The 22,082-nt window shown below is 45.4% G+C and overlaps 4 protein-coding genes across 4 annotated transcripts; all 4 read left to right on the forward strand.

Moving 5' to 3' along the window:
• The first annotated feature begins 1,831 nt into the window (after positions 1–1,831).
• Positions 1,832–2,597, forward strand: LOC122392369 (adhesive plaque matrix protein-like). Its single transcript, XM_043387167.1, has 2 exons — positions 1,832–1,877; positions 2,086–2,597. The coding sequence occupies exons 1-2, from the start codon at positions 1,872–1,874 to the stop codon at positions 2,503–2,505; spliced, it is 426 nt and encodes a 141-aa protein (XP_043243102.1). The 5' UTR covers positions 1,832–1,871; the 3' UTR covers positions 2,506–2,597.
• A 2,838-nt stretch (positions 2,598–5,435) lies between these two features.
• Positions 5,436–8,346, forward strand: LOC122392368 (adhesive plaque matrix protein-like). The gene is made up of 3 exons (XM_043387166.1): positions 5,436–5,554; positions 7,501–7,634; positions 7,835–8,346. The coding sequence occupies exons 2-3, from the start codon at positions 7,629–7,631 to the stop codon at positions 8,252–8,254; spliced, it is 426 nt and encodes a 141-aa protein (XP_043243101.1). The 5' UTR covers positions 5,436–5,554; positions 7,501–7,628; the 3' UTR covers positions 8,255–8,346.
• A 3,944-nt stretch (positions 8,347–12,290) lies between these two features.
• LOC122392370 (adhesive plaque matrix protein-like) lies at positions 12,291–20,268 on the forward strand. Its single transcript, XM_043387168.1, has 3 exons — positions 12,291–12,325; positions 12,674–13,093; positions 20,177–20,268. The coding sequence occupies exons 1-2, from the start codon at positions 12,320–12,322 to the stop codon at positions 13,091–13,093; spliced, it is 426 nt and encodes a 141-aa protein (XP_043243103.1). The 5' UTR covers positions 12,291–12,319; the 3' UTR covers positions 20,177–20,268.
• LOC122392367 (adhesive plaque matrix protein-like) lies at positions 19,502–20,268 on the forward strand. The gene is made up of 2 exons (XM_043387165.1): positions 19,502–19,547; positions 19,757–20,268. The coding sequence occupies exons 1-2, from the start codon at positions 19,542–19,544 to the stop codon at positions 20,174–20,176; spliced, it is 426 nt and encodes a 141-aa protein (XP_043243100.1). The 5' UTR covers positions 19,502–19,541; the 3' UTR covers positions 20,177–20,268.
• Positions 20,269–22,082: the final 1,814 nt, after the last annotated feature.

Raw genomic sequence — 22,082 nt, forward strand, 5'->3', positions numbered from 1 at the left:
GGAGAGCAGACACATGAGCTTATTAAAGTTTCAGCACAATCGGCCCGGCCGTTCAGGAGTAAATGTAAGAGCAACAATTTTGTCACCGATTTAAGTTGGCATGTGGCACTCGTCGGGACTGTAACCTACATGCCATATCGGGGTGGAAGGGATGGGTCCACCATACGGCAATGAACACTCATCTAACGGATGTGCTGTTGCGAGGATAGAAGCCTCTCAAATACGTTGCAGGAGGGGCTGAGGCGCACATACTTTTCCTCGTTATATTTGCAAAGACTCGCTCGTGCTTTGCAACCTGAAACAAAAATACAGCGCACACATATAATTATCTGCAATATCCTCGCTTAAATTAATTTTAGCAAAGGTGGTGAGAGAAAATTGAACGAAGGTATCATTTTTAAAATGCACCCAACTAATATACCTAAAAGTCCAACTCATTACATTCCTAAAAAAAAAAATCAACTCAATGGAAACTTAACCCTCGCCCTGGCAGGGGGAGGGGTCGATGCGCCCCCCCCCTCCCAGGGTTTTTCGAAGATAGCTAAAAACGGCGGCGCGCAGCGCCACCAAATTTGGCACAGTCTATGGGGCAACCTTTTTACATATGACCTGAAAAATTCAGGTCCAGGTGACCTTGGTTCAGGTCACCAGGTCAGAAAAACCGGTACAAGGTCATGGTCAAATTTCAAGTTTCTTTTTACACCTGTCCAACTCACAGTTTTGGACTGATTTCCTTCAAACTTTCAGGATATGCTAAGTTCACCGAGTTGTATAACATATAGTTCGGGTTTTTAAGGTCACTGACCTGAGGTCAGTTAGAGGTCATTACGTCGTAATGTTAAGCCTATGGGAAAATACTAAATTCGGAAAATACTTGATATATCCGCTTCGTTCTATCACGTTTGTGCTTTGAAACCACAGAACTTAACAGCAGGTTACTTGGTGCTTCTTTGTTTGGTGTACTTATCCATGGGACAGGTCAAATGAGGTCAACTGAGGTCAAATGACGTTTTTGCCAATAACTTGGCACATAATGACGCTGGAGCTTAACAAATTGTGTCATTGTGTTCCTGGTGAGCAGCCAAATCGAATGATATGCGATATGATGCAATTTGGCTAACTTGAACTTAATCAATTAATTTAAGTTTACTTAAAAATTAAGAAAAACTTAAAGTACACTTAAGCGAGCAAAAGTATATCATTCGACGCCCCTTGACGTGCTAAGTTCACTGGTGCTTTTCTTTTTCTCTATCTTAATTAGATCAAAAGTTATAAGCGAAAAACTTTTGATCTGTTTTTAGCGAAATTTTTACATTTATACCCCCAAAACCCCCCTAAATATTGACCTAGAGCAACAAAATTTGCACAAGTGCGAGAACTCCAGGGGGCCCACCTACCTACAAAATTTGGTGTTTCTAGGTGCCATAGGAGCCAATCGCGAGGGGGGGGGGGTCGCATCGAAACCCCCCTCCCTGCCAGGCCGTGTTATGAAAAATGCCATGCCAGGGCGAGGGTTAACATAGGAGTGTCATTACATAAAATACCTATGGTGGACTAAATAAACTGAGATAACCGCCGGACGCCAGATACAATTCACGTTCGTCATACAAGTCCATATGTGTATTTAGGGCCTTGTCCATATGTATGTATAACCAAAAGGCGGCCTCAAATAACGAGAAGAATACGGTAGCACACTCGCCATTCGCAAGCATACGTATGCACTGTCGCGTCGCCTTCGGCCGGCGCCCCGGCGTTGGCCACGCCCGTCCATCGGCGAATGTCTAGGTCACGGCCCGACTCCGAGCCGTATAAAGCCGCTCCGGTCCGCAGGTCGGCATCAGTTGATCACACAGCTCCACAGCACACTCAACATGAAGGTAGGTGCCCTCCAAACCGAGGCTGTTATGGGGAAGTTTGTTACGCAAACCCAGGCGGAGTGGTCAGAAAGAAGGAAACGGTAAAAGCTTTGTGAATGGGATATTCTTTCGAATATCGACAAGCCATTGGAATAAGCTAGAACAAGAACAAACGATTCAACCTTGGCCTAAACGATTAAAATAAATTGACTATTATCCTATGTTTCAGTTCTTCGTGGTTGCCGCCCTGCTGGCCGTTGCCGCCGCCGACAGCGCGCCCTCCTACGCGCCCAGGCCCGCCTACCACCCCCAGCCGGCCTACAAGCCCGCTCCCTACAAGCAGGAGAGCTACGACCAGCCGCCCAAGTACGACTACAGCTACGACGTCCACGGATACGGAGACTACGAGCCCGTCTTCAACGCCCAGGAGGCGCGTGACGGCTACGCCACCCAGGGATCTTACTCGGTTGTGCTGCCCGACGGCCGTACCCAGACAGTCACCTACCGTGTGGATGACGCCTACTCTGGCACCATTGCTGACGTCACCTACGAGGGTGAGGCTCGCTACGACGAGTACAAGCCCAGCTACAAGCCCAGCTACCCTCAGCCGAGCTACAAGCCCACCTACAAGCCCGCCTACGGCAACTAAGTCAGAAATACGTGCATTGTATGCTTGAATGAATTCTGTTTGTGTTGTATTTATTGTGTGATGTCCTTTGTCAATAAAGCCAAACACCGTTACTTCATTTCTGGATTGCGTGAGGAGGTGGAAAGAACGACATTAATGAAATCCAAGATCAGTTCGAGGATCTCCATAACTGATACCTTTTCGAAATGTACGGGGTGCCGGAAATTATGCCCCTTGTTAAATTTGCTAAGACCGTGCCTCAGGCTATCCACAGCTGTCCGTTAGTCACATGACCTATCCTGGTCACCTGACTTTGACACTTGCGAGGCGCCAGGGGTCAGAGTTTGACAGGCGTAACTCGCACGTGAACGTGGTGTCTACTATGACGAAAGAAACTCTTTGACAAAGCGTCATCGCGCTGAAGTTATGGTGAAGACTGAAATGAAATAGGAAGTCAAATCGAATCCTCTGTCCTAGTCCCAATCGAAAACTTGTGGGGAATCGTGAAGGAGAGCTCAGCAAGATTGAGCCAGAAAACGGACTTAAGAGGAACCTGTGAAAGGTGTGGCTGAACATCAGCGCTGTTACTTTGGACATCTTGATCTATGGAATGCCAAAGCGGATGAGGGAATGGGTAGGACAGGGCAGAGGATAAGTCGGTAAATAAACCATGACTCGGGGGCCCTTTGTTTATTAATTATGGCGGCGAGCTGATGGAGGGGCTAATAATTTCCGGACACCCTGTAGACAGAAATGAACGTCTTACGGTCAGCTAAGATGCAATCTGATGGATGAGACACTTTCTTGTATGAATATAAAATGCTACTTTTTTATAATGGCACTTAGGCAGTGCGCTGGTTCATACAAAACTGAGTCCTGATGGCTTAATTAAAATTAGAGGAAGTTATAACGGGCTGGGGCTCCTCAACTTTTACGCTATGATAGACTGCTAGAGTTTGAACATAAATTCTACACCTTTTTTTCCTCCAGTCTGAAAAGAGTTCAATTCCAAAACGATGCACTTCAATTGGGAAAAAGCGTTGTAATTCAAATTGAATTACTTTTTTCAAATTGAAATGCATCTTTTTCAAATAAAACTCCAACTTTTTCAAGTTGAAGGAAAACAGGTGTAGTCTCTATCACTGCTAATACCATAGAGTTAGAGCATGCCCAGGCCACGTAGCGACAAGCGGAAATCGGCGTTTAAAAACATAAAAAATTAGCAGAAAAATAGCATAGTCATTTTTTTACATTCAAAGACCTCTTTCACTAGAAACTTGTAATTGCAAGTCTTTTTTCTTGTGAACTCAAGTTTTTTCTTCGTAATTGCAAACTTTATTTCTTAGTGAAGCATGCCTCTAGTCACCAGTTATCATCGGCCAAATGTACACTTTTTTAAACAAATCGGCGCATAACTCATTAGCTAATATGATTTGTGCTTTAACGGAAAATCACAAATCATATTAGCTAATGATTTGTGCTTTGTGCGGAAAAGTGTTATCGATAGCTCTTTCGAGCCTCGTTCACGAGCATGATGTCATATTTGACCACAAATCAACAGTTCAGCCATGGACAAAGGGACCTAGATTGGAAAGTGCTTTTCCTTCATCCAAGGTTGGACCTCCACAGGGCAAAGACCATCCCAATGGATGTCTTTTGCCGAAATAACTCCTTGCCTTCTGCGAACATTCAATGCTCAGGCCATCAGGACACCATTAAACAATCGCAAAGATATATAGTAAAGAGCAAGTAGCATACGAATATATTCAAGTAGCAATTACATATAAATACGCGGACCGGTTTCGTATATGAAAGACTTCTTCAGCGCTTTTCAAAAACGTATATGTCAAGCGCTGAAGAAGTCTTTCATAGACGAAACCGGTCCGCGTATTTATATGTAATTGCTACTTGAATATATTCGTATGCTACTTGCTCTTTACTACATACCTGTCCAATATACCGGGTGTCCCAAAAGTAAGGTCATCATTTGTTTTGGCCACACTGCCAAAAATACGCGATGGATAGATATAAATAGGACATCATATGAAAGAGCATTTTATAAAATTTTATTCTGACATACATATGAGTCAATACATTGGCTCGTAGCCCCACATTTGCTGCTTTTCTACATGGCTACCATTTTGGGCCGCGTGCATGAATAGACTACGTTTGACTTCCTCCACTATTCTGGAGCGATTCTCTGGTGAGATGCCGCCTATGTTTGCTCGAAGGGATCATCCTTTAGTTCTTCCCGGCTCGTTGGGTTGTCCTAAAAGACAATCTTTCTGTTGTGTATCCAGAGAATAAAAATATGAAGGTGTAACGTCAGGTGACCGCGGAGGCCATTCAATGGCGTTGCCCTGACTGAAAATTACGGGATCTCACATCCACTCTCGGAGACAATGCATGATCTTCAGGACGGTGCAAGCATAGTCTCCATCCTGCTGAAACCACTGCTGGCTGATGGTGTCGGCACAGCTGCGTTGCGACGAGCGGAAGAACCAGTGGGAGGACTCTCGGCCACCTCTCTTGATTTATTGTCACCCGATTCCCGCTGTCGTCCTCAGGACCTCGAAGCACACGTGGCTAAGTATACATGCCCTGTGCGTACATTATACCTTTTTTCTGACGTTTTACCGGTTGAGGCGAAACTATGCATGAGTTCAGAGATAGGGCGAGCTGATAGGGTCTGCTTAGGGCCGAAAACTGGGCGGTATTTACCCTTTGTTTTAATGACGGACCCTCTCTAAGAGTTGAATTTCGACCTTCTCAGTTTTATGCCTACTGCTCGGTGTAGTTATGATCAAAAATGGTTTAAGCATGCAAGAAAATAATTTTATGGATGTACCTTGCACGTGTTAAAATTGGAAGTCATTCGGACTCTTACTTCTCGAGATATTTAAGTTTTAAATCATGACCTTACTTTTGGGACACCCGGTATCTGCAAAGATATATGTAACCTGGGCAGTGGCCAGTGAACAGTGAAAGAAGTAACGTTTTCGATCAGCATCTTGATAAATGGCATTGTTTACCGGCTTCAAATAGGAAAGCTCACATAATTTATTTTCAGGTATGCCTAAATGATATTTGACCGCCAAACTTGAAATGCTCGCCTTCGCTTCTTTGCAAGAACACTTTCTATTAAAAATTCAACGATTGATCAGTCTAAAAGTGTATACAACATATAGCTCGAACTTAAGATATCGGTGAAATAAGGTCAGGGTAAGGCGACCCCTCCATTTCAAGACAATGGTATAATTGAAGTAGGGGAAGGTGGGGTAAGACGGCCCAGCGGGGCAAGACGGACCACCAGCCCTCCCGGCTGAACCGCTGCTGGTATTTACTGCTTTATGCACTCACTATGTTTGTTTTCCTTCATAACAATGGCCACCTTGAGCTCATGCTGCTAGGATGCATAGCTTTTGAGTTATTGAGAAAAATGTTGTTTTTCGTCAAACCGATCTAATATAAGAGGTCTACGGGTGATTCAATTACGGCGGCTTTCTTGCATGATTAGTTTCTATTTTGCACTTAACTGTGAAGAACAAAGTTATAAACTTAGTTATAGTCACACTTTAGGAAAGGCAAGGTTTTGCAATGTTGGGCTATTTGACATATACGTCATGATAATGACAGAATTTAGATTTGGGGCAAGACGGACCACTGTGGTCCATCTTACCCTGTGGTGGTCCATTGTACCCTGCATATGGAAAGTTCTTTTCGAAAACATTGACACAAGTTTAAGTAAGCTAATTTTTCAGGAAGGAGTCTTTGTTGCATGTGAGCCATACATGCAAGTGCTCAGTTAGCATGCATTCATGCCAAACGACAATCAACACACATGTTCCCAGCTTTTAGCTGCACTTCCATCACACATGAGTAAAGAATAAAGGCTCATTTTGTTATTTTACCATTCTGGTTACTTTTTCTTACAAGAGTACAGAGCAGAAGTGTAACACACATGAACGGATAGCAGGCACTGCTGGGTGGTCCGTCTTACCCCACGTTTTTTCTTGTCTTGAGTTTTTGACATGTCCCTCTTTAAGAGCATCCACCACCTAGATGTCTTTAATTTGAAATTTAGTCTTCACACATATCAACAGAGGAAGGATTGAGCATTCCGAAGACTATAAATAATATGAATTACGAGAGCAATGTAGCAAGATATGCGGCCTCAAACCTTAGCTGGTCCGTCTTACCCCACCTTCCCCTATGCTTCTTTCGGACGAAAGTCATGTTGAACACTCGCAAACATCGCGTAATGAACACTGAATCGAAAATTGCAGTCGTGACCGCTCTTTAAAACCCTGAGGTCATCGTAAACCGAAAAAATCTGACAGTCTTTCAAATCTAATTTTCGTTAAGATATGCTAGAGCGATGAAAACACCCTAGCATTCATCTTAGCGATACGGATCAGCGTAGTTACAACAGGACCGCTAGGCTAGTAGGCTAGTTCATTATCTAAAGGCAAAATTAAAGGTTAAATTAAAGATCATTCGACGCGTCTCGACGAACGAAACACGATGCAGGTAATATCAAGTGTCATGTCAAAAGTTAATGCAGAACACATTTTTCCAAAACGTCAATCTTGACGGCTTTTCCTCTCTGGTACTAAGGTCCCAACTAAAGGTAAAATCCGAGGATACATGCGTCAGGGTAAATCCACCGCTATAAAATCACAAACCAAATGAGCCAATTCATCGAAGAAAATAAAACGGCAAAAATCGACCATTGATAATCTATGGTGACCAGACTATAATAGCTGAGTTCTTTCTCAATGATTAACATTTTTTTTTTCAAGCACCACTTACCATTAAAAAGCAATCCTTTATATATTCCCACTCACTCTTCATCTTAGGCAAATGATTCCATTAAAATGCACCAACTTTTATTGTCTGTCCCCTCCGCTAAGCAACAAAAGAGTCCTCTCATTATCTATTGTTCTCTATCTAATCCTCTATATCGGAGTGCTTATTATATATGAGCGAAATAAAATATCTATTTTCCTCCACCAGCGCCCCGGCGTTGGCCACGCCCGTCCATCGGCGAATGTCTAGGTCACGGCCCGGCTCCGAGCCGTATAAAGCCGCTCCGGCCCGCAGGTCGGCATCAGTTGATCACACAGCTCCACAGCACACTCAACATGAAGGTAGGTGCCCTCCAAACCGAGGCTGTTATGGGGAAGTTTGTTACGCAAACCCAGGCAGAGTGGTCAAAAAGAAGGAAATGGTATAAGCTTTGTGAATGTTTCGAATATCGTCAAGCCATCGGAACAAACCAGAACAAGGACAAACGATTCAACCTTGTCCTAAACAGTTCAAATGAATTGACTATTATCTTGTGTTTCAGTTCTTCGTGGTTGCCGCCCTGCTGGCCGTTGCCGCCGCCGACAGCGCGCCCTCCTACGCGCCCAGGCCCGCCTACCACCCCCAGCCGGCCTACAAGCCCGCTCCCTACAAGCAGGAGAGCTACGACCAGCCGCCCAAGTACGACTACAGCTACGACGTCCACGGATACGGAGACTACGAGCCCGTCTTCAACGCCCAGGAGGCGCGTGACGGCTACGCCACCCAGGGATCTTACTCGGTTGTGCTGCCCGACGGCCGTACCCAGACGGTCACCTACCGTGTGGATGACGCCTACTCTGGCACCATTGCTGACGTCACCTACGAGGGTGAGGCCCGCTACGACGAGTACAAGCCCAGCTACAAGCCCAGCTACCCTCAGCCGAGCTACAAGCCCACCTACAAGCCCGCCTACGGCAACTAAGTCAGAAATACGTGTATTGTATGCGTGAATGAATTCTGTTTGTGTTGTATTTATTGTGTGATGTCCTTTGTCAATAAAGCCAAACAACGCTACTGCATTGTCTTGGATTGCGTGAGGAGGTAGCAAGAACGACACTCATGAAGTCCAGAAGCAGTTTGACGACCTCGATAAATGATAAATTTTATAAATGTGTAAGGAACGTGCTACAAGTTCAGTTAGCGATCTCATATCATATACCAGAGCTTGAGAATGTGCGAGTCCCGGGCCACGTAAGGGACAAGGGGCGGTGGGTGTACAAGACAAAAAACAAAACAAAACGGCCAGCAAGTACATCAATCACTTTCAAAGTTAACCCGCGCACCGACGGGGGTCTGCGCCAACTTCGCACCGACGGGGGGGGGGGGCGGATGACCGCCCCCCCCCCCTGAGATCTCGAGAACGAAGCAAGATAACGACAAGCGGTAAACGGCATCGGATACGCACGGACAAGGTCTACAATTTTTACAAAGGTCATTTTCAGGTCAGGTCAAAAATGACGTCACAGGGGTCGAAAAAGTCAAAATGGCGGCGCTAGATATGGAGAGAATTTTTCTCGAATAACTTTCGAATTAGTCAAGATAGGAACAAACTAAGGGCACCATCGTGATCCTCTCGTCAATCCGCATCGAGTGATATATATGTTGACCTCGAAAGGTCAAGGTCAAAGGTTGACCTCAGGTCACGTGACCTCGAGGTCATCATGTATATCAATCGATGCGTCTTGACAAGCTGAACACAATGAGACCATCCGCGCGGCTGTATCTTCTTCCTGTACGGAGTTATTGGCAAAAAAACCTTTGGTGACCTTTGATGACGTCACATGACCTTACAGCTGCCCAACAGCAAAACAGACCTCAAGGTAGTGAAGGTTGATCATATATGAAGTCATGTATGGTATATGGGGCCATTCCGACCCGTTTTAGTGGTAAAAACAGGGAGTTGATTTTTCCCCCAATGACTTATAATGGGGATTGGGGAGGTCGCGAAATTGACCTGACCTTAGGTCACCGATATCAAAATTCCGAGATATACAAATTGTAGCTACTAATGACCTAATAACATCCTGCGACTTTCAAAGGCCTCCGACATCTATTGTAGCTCTGGCACGGTGACAAAGTTGCAAAAAAGTGACTTGAGGTTGGGTCATTCAAAGTGACCTGGTGACCTGACCTTAAAAGTTAGGAGGTTCAAACTTGCACACCATGTGTAAAATTGATGAGAGAATAGTCGTACCAAATTTCGCGGCGATAGCGCCGCGGTTTTCCCGCTATCCGCGAAAAACCTCAGGGGGGGGGGCGGATATCCGCCCCCCCCGTCGGTGCGCGGGTTAAATTTCCAGATATCGGTCAAATGATAACGATTGTTTTTTGCACATCGACGCCTGCTGATGAAATGCGATGGTTATCACTTACGACATCAGGGAAAGGAGCAACCGGTAGCTCTTTCGAGACTCGTTCGCTAGCATGCCGTCAGATTTTCCCTCAGATCGACAGTTTGGCCGTTAAAGGGCATTCGCCATCCAAACTGATACCTTTTGCTGAAACGATTCCTTGCATTACGTTCAATGACACTGCCCTCAGGCCAGCAGGGCGCGGTTCAACCATTGTGGCATTCCACGGAAATATATCATCACGGCGAGTGGCGACTAACAGTCAAAGAAAGAGATTTGTTATTCAAACATCTTGATAGTTTGAATGGTGCACTGGTTTAAAATCAAAAAGTGTAAAAAGACTATTTCATAAACCTTAACCAATCATATTTGACTGTCAAACGTACAATGTTTGCTAAGGAGAGATCGACAGAACCAATGCCTTTTAAAATTCAGCGATCGATGAGTGTGGCAGGTATATAAAACGTATGTATACCTAACATTTTAAGTGGTTGGCTGCCAACAACGGCACAATCGACTAGTATTGATGAATATGTCTATACTATAGGCTGTCGACAAACATTGCCGGAGTGTCCGCTCAAAATCTCTTCTCATTTCTATTAAGCCAATTTGCTGTAGTAACTGTGTCATTAAAAGTTATTATCCCAAAAACACATCGGCTGACCAACTACTTAACCCACGCCCCCCCCCCCCCGGGGGGTCAGAATCCCGTTTTTCTTCTAAACGCGTTATGCCAGTGACGTCAAAGGGGATTCTGCCTCGTCACGGGAGGCAGAATCCCCTCCCGTTCTACGCCAATAATTTCTAAACGCGTTACGCCAGTGACGTCAAGCTTTAACATACATCAATTTAACAAGTTCATGAAAATTAAAACGAAGTCCGTTGGAAACTTTTTGAGAAAATGACGTTTAAGTGACGTCATGTCACGCCATTTTCGCTTCTAAATCTTCAAACGCCGCTAACCTCTTCATTTGTAAAGTAATCAAGACGTAACAAAAAAGATTATACGTGATTCTACTTTGTCTATCAAATGTATATCTCGTGTTTTTGGAAAATTTTGGATTTTGGCCCACAATTAAAAAAAACTGACTTTTTGGGAAATTCAATATAAAATCCAAAATTTTGTGTTTATCGAAAAAAACGGAATATATGTTAGAGAAGTGGTCTATGTGTGCACCTACATACCAATTTTTAGAAGAATCGGTTCAAAAATGTGGGAGTTTCTCAATCTTTTATGATGTCACGACACACAAAACTTTCGAAAAAAAGATTTTTTTGGAACTTCTAGACCTCATACGGAAACAAAAAATAGCACCATCCGATTTGCCGTGAAAAACTGCATCAGATAGACATCTTTTTAGGTTCTAAGCAATCAACTTCAAAATTTGACCTCACTTGACCTGGCCTCGACCTGAAATTCATCCAGATGTGGTCAATATCATTAATTGAGTGTGCCCATTGAATTCTATGAATAAAATAACCCATAAAACATCTGTCGCACATGCCCTCTTCTATATTTCGTATTTGGTGACCTGACCTGACCTTGACCTTTACATGACATTGTATGCAACGAATCTTGTCTTGGTAGCCTAAGAATACGTTTTGGGCAACCAGTCTCAGTCCATTGTTCGGCAACAACGGTGCAAGGTCGATACTGTAGAAACTTGCATTTTATACCCTTAACCTGACCTTGACTTGACCTCTGACCTACTTAAGCAAAAAAAAAAACGGCTCTTAAGATCCGCCTTGTTGAGAGCTTTTGAGTGCTGTTTTCCCCGTCTTTCTACAACCATCGGTTCGGAAGTAAGACAGAGGGGCAGAATCTGCCCTCCCCCCAGCAGGGCGCGTATGGCTGAATAGCCCAGCGGGGCGCGGGTTAATCCTCGCCCCGCCAGAAGAAGGATTATGCAACCCTAGGGTTGTTCGCAAACAGCGTAAAAACGGCGTAGCGCAGCCAAATTTGGCAAATATTATGGGACATTCTTTTGGTATATCCCCCGAAAATTTCAAGCCAGTCATTGTGAAAATTTTTGTCACAACAACGGTATATTGGGTAAGATTGGAGTAACTTATCGGAATAACGAAGTTATTGCACACTGCGTAGCTTCAATATTTGTAGACGTGGCAGTTCCCGCAAAACCTTTTCTGAGTCGAAATAGCAGAACATGACATGATTCTGACCGCATTTGTGGCCATCCTAACATAGCCTCTTGGAACCTTTTTGGAGACAAGGTGTAAAATTGATGCCTGAAAGTTTGGTGACGATATCTGCAACTCTTTGGGAGCTATCAACAGAAAAAGAGGGGATCGTTTCACCCCCCAGCAGGACACGGTTTAAAAAGCAGCCCCTCCGTCCATAAACCGGCCATCCTTCATCCCATCCACATTGTTTAATTTCAATATGAAATTTCCACTTTCCTTCATTTGCACGCAGAAATAGTCATTTGTATGTAGTCCTCTATATAGCTATAAGCTATGTAAGTGAAAAATGTCTATTTCCCTTCGGCCGGCTCGTCAGCTGACCACGCCCGTCCATCGGCGAATGTCTAGGTCACGGCCCGGCTACGAGCCGTATAAAGCCGCTCGGGTCCGCAGGTCTGCATCAGTTGATCACGCAGCTCCACAGCACAATCAACATGAAGGTAGGTGCCGTGCTGAAACAAACTTGCAACGAGCTACTTGCAAAGTATAAGAGCCGAGAAGTTATATTACCACTGTTGAAAAATCAAATCTATATAACTATTAGATTTAACGAATCTATATAATCTATTGCAACTTTCTCTTTTAATTAACGTAGGGTAAGGAATCATTGTTCAATTTGTATATCACAGAGCCTCTTAAAACGAGGACTAGGTATAGCCCGAATTTAAGTTGCATGGTGGCATGAGTGACATTGCGTAAGGCCAGACATATTGTCAGCGCTGTCTGACAATAATCTCGCTTCATAATGTAACATAACAATTAACAATGGCCCCTGTCCTATGTTTCAGTTCTTCCTGGTCGCCGCCCTGCTGGCCGTTGCCGCCGCCGACAACGCGCCCTCCTACGCGCCCAGGCCCGCCTACCACCCCCAGCCGGCCTACAAGCCCGCTCCCCACCACCAGGAGAGCTACGACCAGCCGCCCAAGTACGACTACAGCTACGACGTCCACGGATACGGAGACTACGAGCCCGTCTTCAACGCCCAGGAGGCGCGTGACGGCTACGCCACCCAGGGATCTTACTCGGTTGTGCTGCCCGACGGCCGTACCCAGACGGTCACCTACCGTGTGGATGACGCCTACTCTGGCACTGTTGCTGACGTCACCTACGAGGGTGAGGCCCGCTACGACGAGTACAAGCCCAGCTACAAGCCCAGCTACCCTCAGCCGAGCTACAAGCCCACCTACAAGCCCGCCTACGGCAACTAAGTCACAAATTCGTGTATTGTATGCGTGAGTGACGATCTATTTTGTGTCGTATTTATTGTGAGATGAATAAAACATAAACAAATAATTTTGATTTCTATCACTGCATTAACCCGCGGCACGTAAGGCCATTGCTGGATCCTGCCTCCTGTAAAGTGTGAGAGGGCGTTTCGGCCCTGTATAGGATCTCGGAAAGTTACCGACAGATTTTCCAAATTCAAACGGCGCTCGATAGCCCCACTGAGGATCTACCTTCTGACCCCATTTAATTGACCTTGGTGCAATATATGACGTCACAGGTCATGCCAAAAGTCGCATTTCTGACCGTTTACAGGCCTTCTAAGAAATGTGTTATAATAATGAGCAAAAGACATATTATCGAAAATCACCGACTGGGCAATGATTGTCTAATATACATTTTGCTAAGTGAGGTCACCGATACCAGGTCAGGTCACATACCTCAGGTCAGTTAGGGTTACGATATCGTCTCAGCCATATTAGCCCTCGCCCGTATGGGGGGGGGGGGGTCGAACGAACCCCCCTCGGGTTTTCGCGAATAACTCGCGTAAAAAGCGGCCGATGGTGACGAAACTTCCAGTACCCTCGCGTTAATCAATTCTACACCTACCCTGAAAATTTCATGACCCTGACCCAAATGACCTTTGACCTTCTTTTCGAGACCATGTTTGGACGGAATTCAGCGTATGTCGGCTCGCATTAGCCGCGCGTTTGCAGTCTTTTCGTGGTTTCAAGCGTTAAAACATGTGATATGGTGTTGTCCCCATGCATTATGGTGGGTGTCAAGGTCACCTGAAGGTCAGGTCCAGGTCATTAAACTTTGATGACCTCAGTTCACTTTTTCGAGTTTTACATGTTAGGTAAGGCTAGTTTTTGGAGCTGAATTCGAATTTAGCAGCCATATGAACATTTACGAAGTAGTTTTGGTGCCTCCGTAACATGTTACGACGCTGTCAGAGGCGGTTGACACGTGGGGCATTCCACGATAGATCGTACCACTTTTTTCCAATTTGACACCCTCATCTCTCGGAATTTGACGAGAATTGGTCTCAGGGGTAATCAGGGGCTCTAAATCCACCTGTAACAATTTCAGGCTTATCAGATAAGTATTTTTTGAGGTATGGTGTATAACATTTTTTGATCTTGCTTTGCAACGCTAAGTTTGGCGGGCTGTAACTCTAAGACGGATTATTCAAATGCCAAATGTTATATAACATTGAACTTGCAATGAAACAGAGATTAATATGTATTTTTGAAATTTCGAAAAATACGCTATTTTTGATATATGACATATCGAGTTTTCTTTCATTTGTATTTTGTGGACTTTGGGACCGATTTTTTTTGAATTTTTATTTATTTAAAAGAATATTTGGCTCATTGTTAACAAATATGCAAAAAAATAGGAAGGTGTTCTTTCTATAAATGTATTTATTTTACGTCACGATAACGGTTTCGAATAGTGATTTCGGGAGGGGAGCTTACAAATGGCGTGGTAAAGCTGCCTAGTGACATCACGGGTTACTGAAATTTCAATTGAAGTCTGAGTCATCTGAAAAAAGTGAAAAGAGGGTTCATCCACCCTCTTTCCTATAAGCGCGAGGGTGAAAAAGGCTGTTTGGTTCTGACATTGTTTTGGACGCCAACGACCATAGCTGTCCGAGATGAAAGTTACAGGACGCATACATGGTGTCCTCCAGAGGTCTCACAACTTGTATATCTGGGAATTTTTGAGGTTACGTGAGGTCAGGTCGATCACGTGACATCACTTTTATAAGTCAATGGGGAAATATAAAACTGTTATTTTGGCGCCGAGAATGATCTAAAACTATCCCACGTACATGGTATCGTGATTTCATGCACTTCTTGCAAAGTCCAATGCTTTTCTTTTGCATTGGTAACCTTGCGTGACGTCATTTATGACGTCACTAGGGTCGTACGAGTTTTTCGTCAATAACTCCCGATCAAATGGAGCTAGAGAGTCGGGAAAGCCACCAATGGACTCGGGAAGACCCTCCGAATCGAATGATATGCCATATGATACCCTTTGCCCAGCTTCGTGACCTGAGGGGCTCTGACCTGACCTTGATCCGAGGTAAACTACTTAAGTTGGCCTCACCCTAGCAAAGTATACCATTCGATGCACCTGAGCTAGGCGAACACAATGATGCCAAAATCGCGGCTCTGCGGCCATTTTTTGCGAAGTTATTTACTAAAAACCGAACCCGTAACTTCAGTCACTTGACCTGACCTCAGACGCTACCGGTTAAATTGAGACCTTAAAATCGGGTACCAATCGCTGCGACTTGTTGCGGCACACACGCTCGTTTTTTCCGCGAGGCTCTAGCTCTAGGGGAGAGTGGGGCAAAGCGGCCACCCGGGGCAAAGCGGCCACCCATCGTTTTAGCCCTTCATAGCTGGCGTCAGTTCCAATTTATGGTTTCCAATTATACTTCTCTTCACGGTCGTTCGAATGAGCCAGACCGGGGTTTCAGGCCCATCACCATTGTTCTGTGAAACACGGAAAAGCATTTCTTGCCAGGTTACCAACTATGTTTATACTTTTTAAATGTTATGTTATTCCATAACCGTTTGGAATTTTTATAAGCGTTCTTGTCCATGCATTGCATGGTTATCGTACATGTATTCTACCAATTTTAATGTTTTTTACCCCACTAATAGCTAAGCTGGAATATTTTTGTATCGGACGTTATGCGCGGGGCAAAGTGGCCGGGGCAAAGTGGCCACCCCCAATTGGCCATAAGTTGCTTCCACCTGGATAAAAAAACATTATTTATATTCAAATGTGTCGTCATGCATTCATCTTGGCCACTTTTCAGTTGCATGAGTTACCAAATAATGCAATTAAATGTTTATTTTCACGAAAATCCTTTCTTTGCTTACCTACAGGTGGAAGATGATAAAGTAAACATCTATCCTCGCTTAACCTTGTCACCATCAAATACCCTAGTCGTACACGAGGCATCTATTTTGTTTCTCATATCGGGACTTGAGAAGACGCCGGTGGCCGCTTTGCCCCAGGGTATGGGGCAAAGTGGCCAATATGCATAGGTTTAAAGTTTTGTCAATATCTTTCATATGTGAAAGCCTTTGGAAATAAAACGCAGTTGAAATAAAAGGCAACTTAATAGGGATCACATTGGTATAGAAAGAATCTTTCCAAGTTTAAAAATCAAGCGTTGGCATCGTGAGAAGCGTTAGGGTGGCCGCTTTGCCCCACTCTCCCCTATTAGAAGCGAAACGGCGTGCTGGGGTCGTATCAACCCCTCCGAAACCATTTTGTTTGCGGGAAAATGAGGATTTTATAGAAAGAACACCTTTCTAATTTTTTGCATGTCGATTTGCAATGACATGAAGTTTATTTAAAAAAAAATAAAAATTTGGAAAATTTTGGTCCCAAAGGTCATTAGAGGCAAATAAAAAAAGATTAAGGTTTTTGGTCAATAATGAAAATTTTTCTTTTGAATTTTTAAATGGTAATATTAATTTTTGATTCATCGCAAGCTTAGTGTTGTTTACTGTTTGTTGGTAGCTTAACCTGTTCTTGAGTTATAGGCCATCAAACTCACCGTTACAAACCGAAGTTAAAAATGTAATGCAATATAACTCAAAAAGTTTTGATCTGAGAAGTCTGATATTTTGCCAGGCGTCTTTGGGGCCTATGATTACCCCTAGGACGGATTTTCATTAAAATCTGAGAGATGAGGGTGACGGGCCTGGTACGATCTATCGTGGAATGCCCCACCTACTACGAATACTCGACAGGACCCCTACTGGTTGACCTGGTTGACCCGACCCGGCCTAAATGCATGAAGACATCATCTGTGATCAAAACTAATATGATATTCATGATCAGCACCCCGAAACCCCCACAGCAGCCACACTTTACGACGTTCTAACAGGTCCCGATTTCCCGAATTTTAGGTCATTGACCTGGCATGGATGGTCAACCAATGACCTAGGACCTTAAAATTGGGTATCATTGGCTTCTTCTCGTCACGGGCAACACGCTCGTTTTTTTTTTGCACGAAGCTCTAGCTCGATCAGGGGCGAAACGGCAAGGCGGGGGGGGGGGGGTCCAGCGGACCCCCTCTTATAAGTTCGCGGTTGGAAAAACACCAATACGGGCGAGGGTTGTGTGATACATGGGCAGATCTAAGCGAAAGTTTTAGGTGGGGGGGGGGGGGGTCATACCTCGCCCGACATGCCGGGCATGGTAGATGAATCCTCATGACCGGGGGAAGGATGGGGGGGGGGGGGGCAGGGAGCAAGTATCTCGACTTGAAAAGCGATTTGCTAAAATCGTTCTTAGATGTTATTTCATCGTGGTAAGTTTTTCGGCTCAGTCGTTTACCTAACTATATTTTGAAAAATTCTTTTTTTTTTCGCAGACGTTTACAACTCGTGTTGAAGCTTACAGGCAAACACTCATCAGGTTTGAGATAGCTATTTTTTACACCCAAAGTTGTGTTTAATAGCTCGACGCTGAAAAACAAAAACGCTACAATTAGATATTCAGATTAAGTTTTATTTAACCATTGTAGTTCGATTGCAACAAATTATAAAGCGATGCAAGTTTTACAAAGCCGCATGCATGCATGCTGATAAGTGATTGCTGACCTAAGGCCTGTGAGAAACTTGAAAACCGCGAATTGATCGGCGAATGTTCAAATACGTGGTGCATCCAATATCAGTTAGTTACCGCACAAAGGTAACTGAGGTTCTGGCCAGCGTGAGTCGGACGAGAGACCGGCGCAGCGACCACCGCGGATTGAAGGAGGGTATGGGGAGGGGAGGGGGTAAGAGAGGAGAGCGGGACGGTAAAGTACACACGGCCGGGCCGCCGGCAGTGATAACACCCTAGAGTGACAAACAGGGGAGGCGGGCCGACCGCGGTGCCTCACAGACAGTCAGTCGCCGCGCGGGGGCGAGAGGAGAGGACGCTGTGCGGTGGGGCGACCCGCCCGCATCCCCATCATGCCACCTAACCTCGTCTCGCATTCATTTCCTTGCCCTATAACATCTGCCCTCGGCACTGCCTCGTGTCTGAGGACATAAGGACAGGAACTGCCGGCTGACACCGGCCGCAGGCGACGCCGAGGGCAGACCTTTAATGGCCAAAAGGAGGACGTAACCAAGTTTCAGGAACATCTCGTTCAGATATATCTAATTGAAATAAGTATGTTTTAGCTCTGCCTGAAACTAAGCGCACTTAAATAACTTTAAGAGTTAGAACAGTTAGCCCCTACAAAGGTCATGATTGTGCAGGAAGAGCATTCATTAGCCATGCAAAATACATTTTGAGAGCGTTTGGCAGCTTTGCACTTGAATACAGACGAGTTTTGAGCCGAAACCCTGGTGGAAACAACAGGCAAGAGTCAAAGACGCAGTCGGTGCAACACGATTGCTCTCCTATGCCACAGGAGTTTGGCGACGCTAACTACGGATATCTTCGACAATATCTTCATGGGACCAGGAGGGCATTAATATTATCCTGGTCAATCCAGAGCACAAAATAAATCCACCATCCTTGGATACCATGATCAGGACCAGCTAGAGAAGCAGCCGCTTCCATCGCTCCAGCAGAAACGGCGGCAGAGGCTGGCCGACGACAGCTGGGTCCCGCATATTGCAAGACGCATAAATAATTATCCTCCAAATAAGGTCTGTGTCGTCACCAATATCCAGGTGATCCACAACATCGAAACGATCTGGCTTTCTCCATACTCAAGATTTGACGCTAAATGGCTTTTTTATTTTCCGAAACCTGATGGACAGCCGTAGGGACGGCGCTACGCATCAGGAAGACGCTAGCAGGTGCGATCTGCCAGCGGGTGCAACTGTTATTGGGAAAGGGAGAGACTAAAAGTTTGGGGACCTACCTGGCTGAAAACAGTCAGCCCAACGCAACGATATTAACCAGCTGCGACTGCTTCCGCCAGCCGAATACTGACCCGTCAGAAGTCTCATTATAGCAGACTGGGCTTGTACGTCACATGACGTAGAAATGACGAACTGACGTGCTGATTGCACACTTCGCATGATAGCGTTCTTTTGGCTTTTGGCGGCCGATAATCACTCCAACAAAAGAAAAAAATGTGCCAAGAAAAACGCGGCAGTCCTTGATGATAAATTCTGGAGTCTCTCTAAACCGGTGTTTCAAGGTCAGAGTGAGGGGACTAATCCCATTTTCTGCATAAAAAAAACAGCAACATTATCTTACGCTCAGACCATGAAGGGTCGTCTTTATTTAACTAGTATCTGACATAATATCTCGTCCTCAGCGGCGCCCCGGCGTTGGCCACGCCCGTCCATCGGCGAATGTCTAGGTCACGGCCCGGCTCCGAGTCGTATAAAGCCGCTCCGGTCCGCAGGTCGGCATCAGTTGATCACACAGCTCCACAGCACACTCAACATGAAGGTAGGTGCTCTCCAAACCGAGGCTGTTTTGGGAAAGTTTGTTACGCAAATCCAGGCGGAGTGGTCAAAAAAGAAGGAAATGGTAAAAGTTTTGTGAATGGGATATTCTTTCGAATATCGACAAGCCATTGGAAACAACTAGAACAAGGACAAACGATTCAACCTTGGCCTAAACGATTTAAATAAATTGACTATTATCCTATGTTTCAGTTCTTCGTGGTTGCCGCTCTGCTGGCCGTTGCCGCCGCCGACAACGCGCCCTCCTACGCGCCCAGGCCCGCCTACCACCCCCAGCCGGCCTACAAGCCCGCTCCCTACCACCAGGAGAGCTACGACCAGCCGCCCAAGTACGACTACAGCTACGACGTCCACGGATACGGAGACTACGAGCCCGTCTTCAACGCCCAGGAGGCGCGTGACGGCTACGCCACCCAGGGATCTTACTCGGTTGTGCTGCCCGACGGCCGTACCCAGACGGTCACCTACCGTGTGGATGACGCCTACTCTGGCAACATTGCTGAGGTCACCTACGAGGGTGAGGCCCGCTACGACGAGTATAAGCCCAGCTACAAGCCCAGCTACCCTCAGCCGAGCTACAAGCCCACCTACAAGCCCGCCTACGGCAACTAAGTCACGAAAACTGGATCGCGTGTTTGAATCAAGACCTGTTTATGCTGTATTTATTGTGTGATGTCAGTTCTCAATAAAGTGATGATACTTTATCACTTCTTTCAAGCATACTCAAAACTAATGCCGGTCCCGTAGCTCAGTCGGTAGAGCGTTGGACACCGCGTGGTGAGAGCACGAGTCCCGGTTACAAAAGTCCGGGTTCGATGCGCGACGGGCGCTTGACGTTTATGAGCCTCCTGACAGGTATGGTTGCGGTTGAAGGCAGGCCGTAGTCAGGCGAAGTCAGTGAGGAGACCGGCCGTGCGCGGCTATGTGCGCACGTTAAACTTTGGGCTCCAAATTCTGCCATAGAACCGGAGTTGCGCGATCGGAGGGTAGAGGGCAGGGTCAACTCAACAAGCTTGGCTTAGTGAGGGCTCTGTCCTTGTGAATCCTTCCATTCAAAATGTGCGGACTAAATTTATTTTAAAAAAACTAGGCTGAAATCCATTTATAATCCTTAAATGTTTTAGTTATGCAAAAAAATGTCATGAATACGCAGCGAAAATAAACTCACCGCAAGACCGCAAAACTCAATAAATACGCAAGACTTGAAGGCGAAGGCAGATACAAAGAGCGCAAAAATTCTGACACAAAGGACAATTGAGTGCAGCATCTCGGCTCGGACTCGATTATGGCGCACATTCGCTGTAGTTTTTCAGTGATTTCGTGGGCAGTGTCCCACATAATGTCGCTTAGCTCAATCAAGGATTGGGTCCTGTGACGCTATATCATAATTTTTAGTAAAATTATCCCAAGCCTGCAGCAGGGGCGGATCCAGGGGAGGGGGTTTTCGGGGTTTTCGGGCCTCTATCTGTAAAAAATGCCGCCCTGCAGAGTGACGAATCGGAGCGTCGCAACGCCATCGAATCACAATATCCATAAACAACAGCATAGGAAGGGAAAGAGACAGAGGACGTTGTCTTCAATTTTTTTTTTTCACTATACGCGTCCTAATCGTACATTTAGCCGCCTCTAGAGTAGGTGAAAAACATACCGCCCCATTCCATATGACCCCTGGCCGCCGAAAATCCCGGATCCGCCCCTGGCCCACAATATTATGGTGATTTTTTATGCTTTGGTGATTGGTGATGCCTGCGTTGGTATTATCGTTGGGAAGAACTACACCATACAGAAACAAACAACCACTTTCACACAGAACCACACTTCTTCTTCTGCAATATCTTGAATATCAATTGGTCTGCGCATTCAGGACGAAGGTTAAGTTGACAGAGCTGCACACTTCACTTCAAAAAATACTCCAGACAAGTCACGAACGTTTCAGTTTTTACACAAGCTCTTTCACAGCGGCCCCAGTCCTTGAGGCAGCCGAGGACATGGTAGAGGATCAGTGAATGACACACCCGTGAATGGCACGCCACTGGTGGTCCCCGAGCTGAGCTCGGGGCTAGGTGAACATTTCAAACGCCTTTTCTGACCACAAAACGAATAAGAAATATCTTTTTATTGGACATCAAAATGGGCAGCACTTGTTTGTAAAACCATGATACTTTGTTATGCTGTGTGTTTGTTTTATATCGTGATGACTTAACTTTACGTCATGTCATCCATTAATTTTTCCCGCTAGTCTTTCGATAATTTACCGGAGAACGCATGCGGCGGTGACAACAACACAGTGGAGGTCAGGGAATCAAAACGTTGCTTTTTGTGCAAACATAATTAGTGAAAAGGTAACAAGAAGCTATCTTGACGTGGCATAATCTCTGCTTGGCAAATCTGACAACACTACGCCTAGTAGGAAAATCCCTTGCAGCAGAAATCAACTGTAATACTCTGCGTCGTTTCATTCTTTGCGGTTCAACCGCTTAAGCGCACGCTAAAAAAAACATTCGTGAGACTTATCGTT

Source organism: Amphibalanus amphitrite, unplaced genomic scaffold (genome assembly GCF_019059575.1).
Source record: "Amphibalanus amphitrite isolate SeventyFive unplaced genomic scaffold, NRLGWU_Aamphi_draft 000483F_arrow, whole genome shotgun sequence".
NCBI classification, from domain to species: domain Eukaryota; kingdom Metazoa; phylum Arthropoda; class Thecostraca; order Balanomorpha; family Balanidae; genus Amphibalanus; species Amphibalanus amphitrite.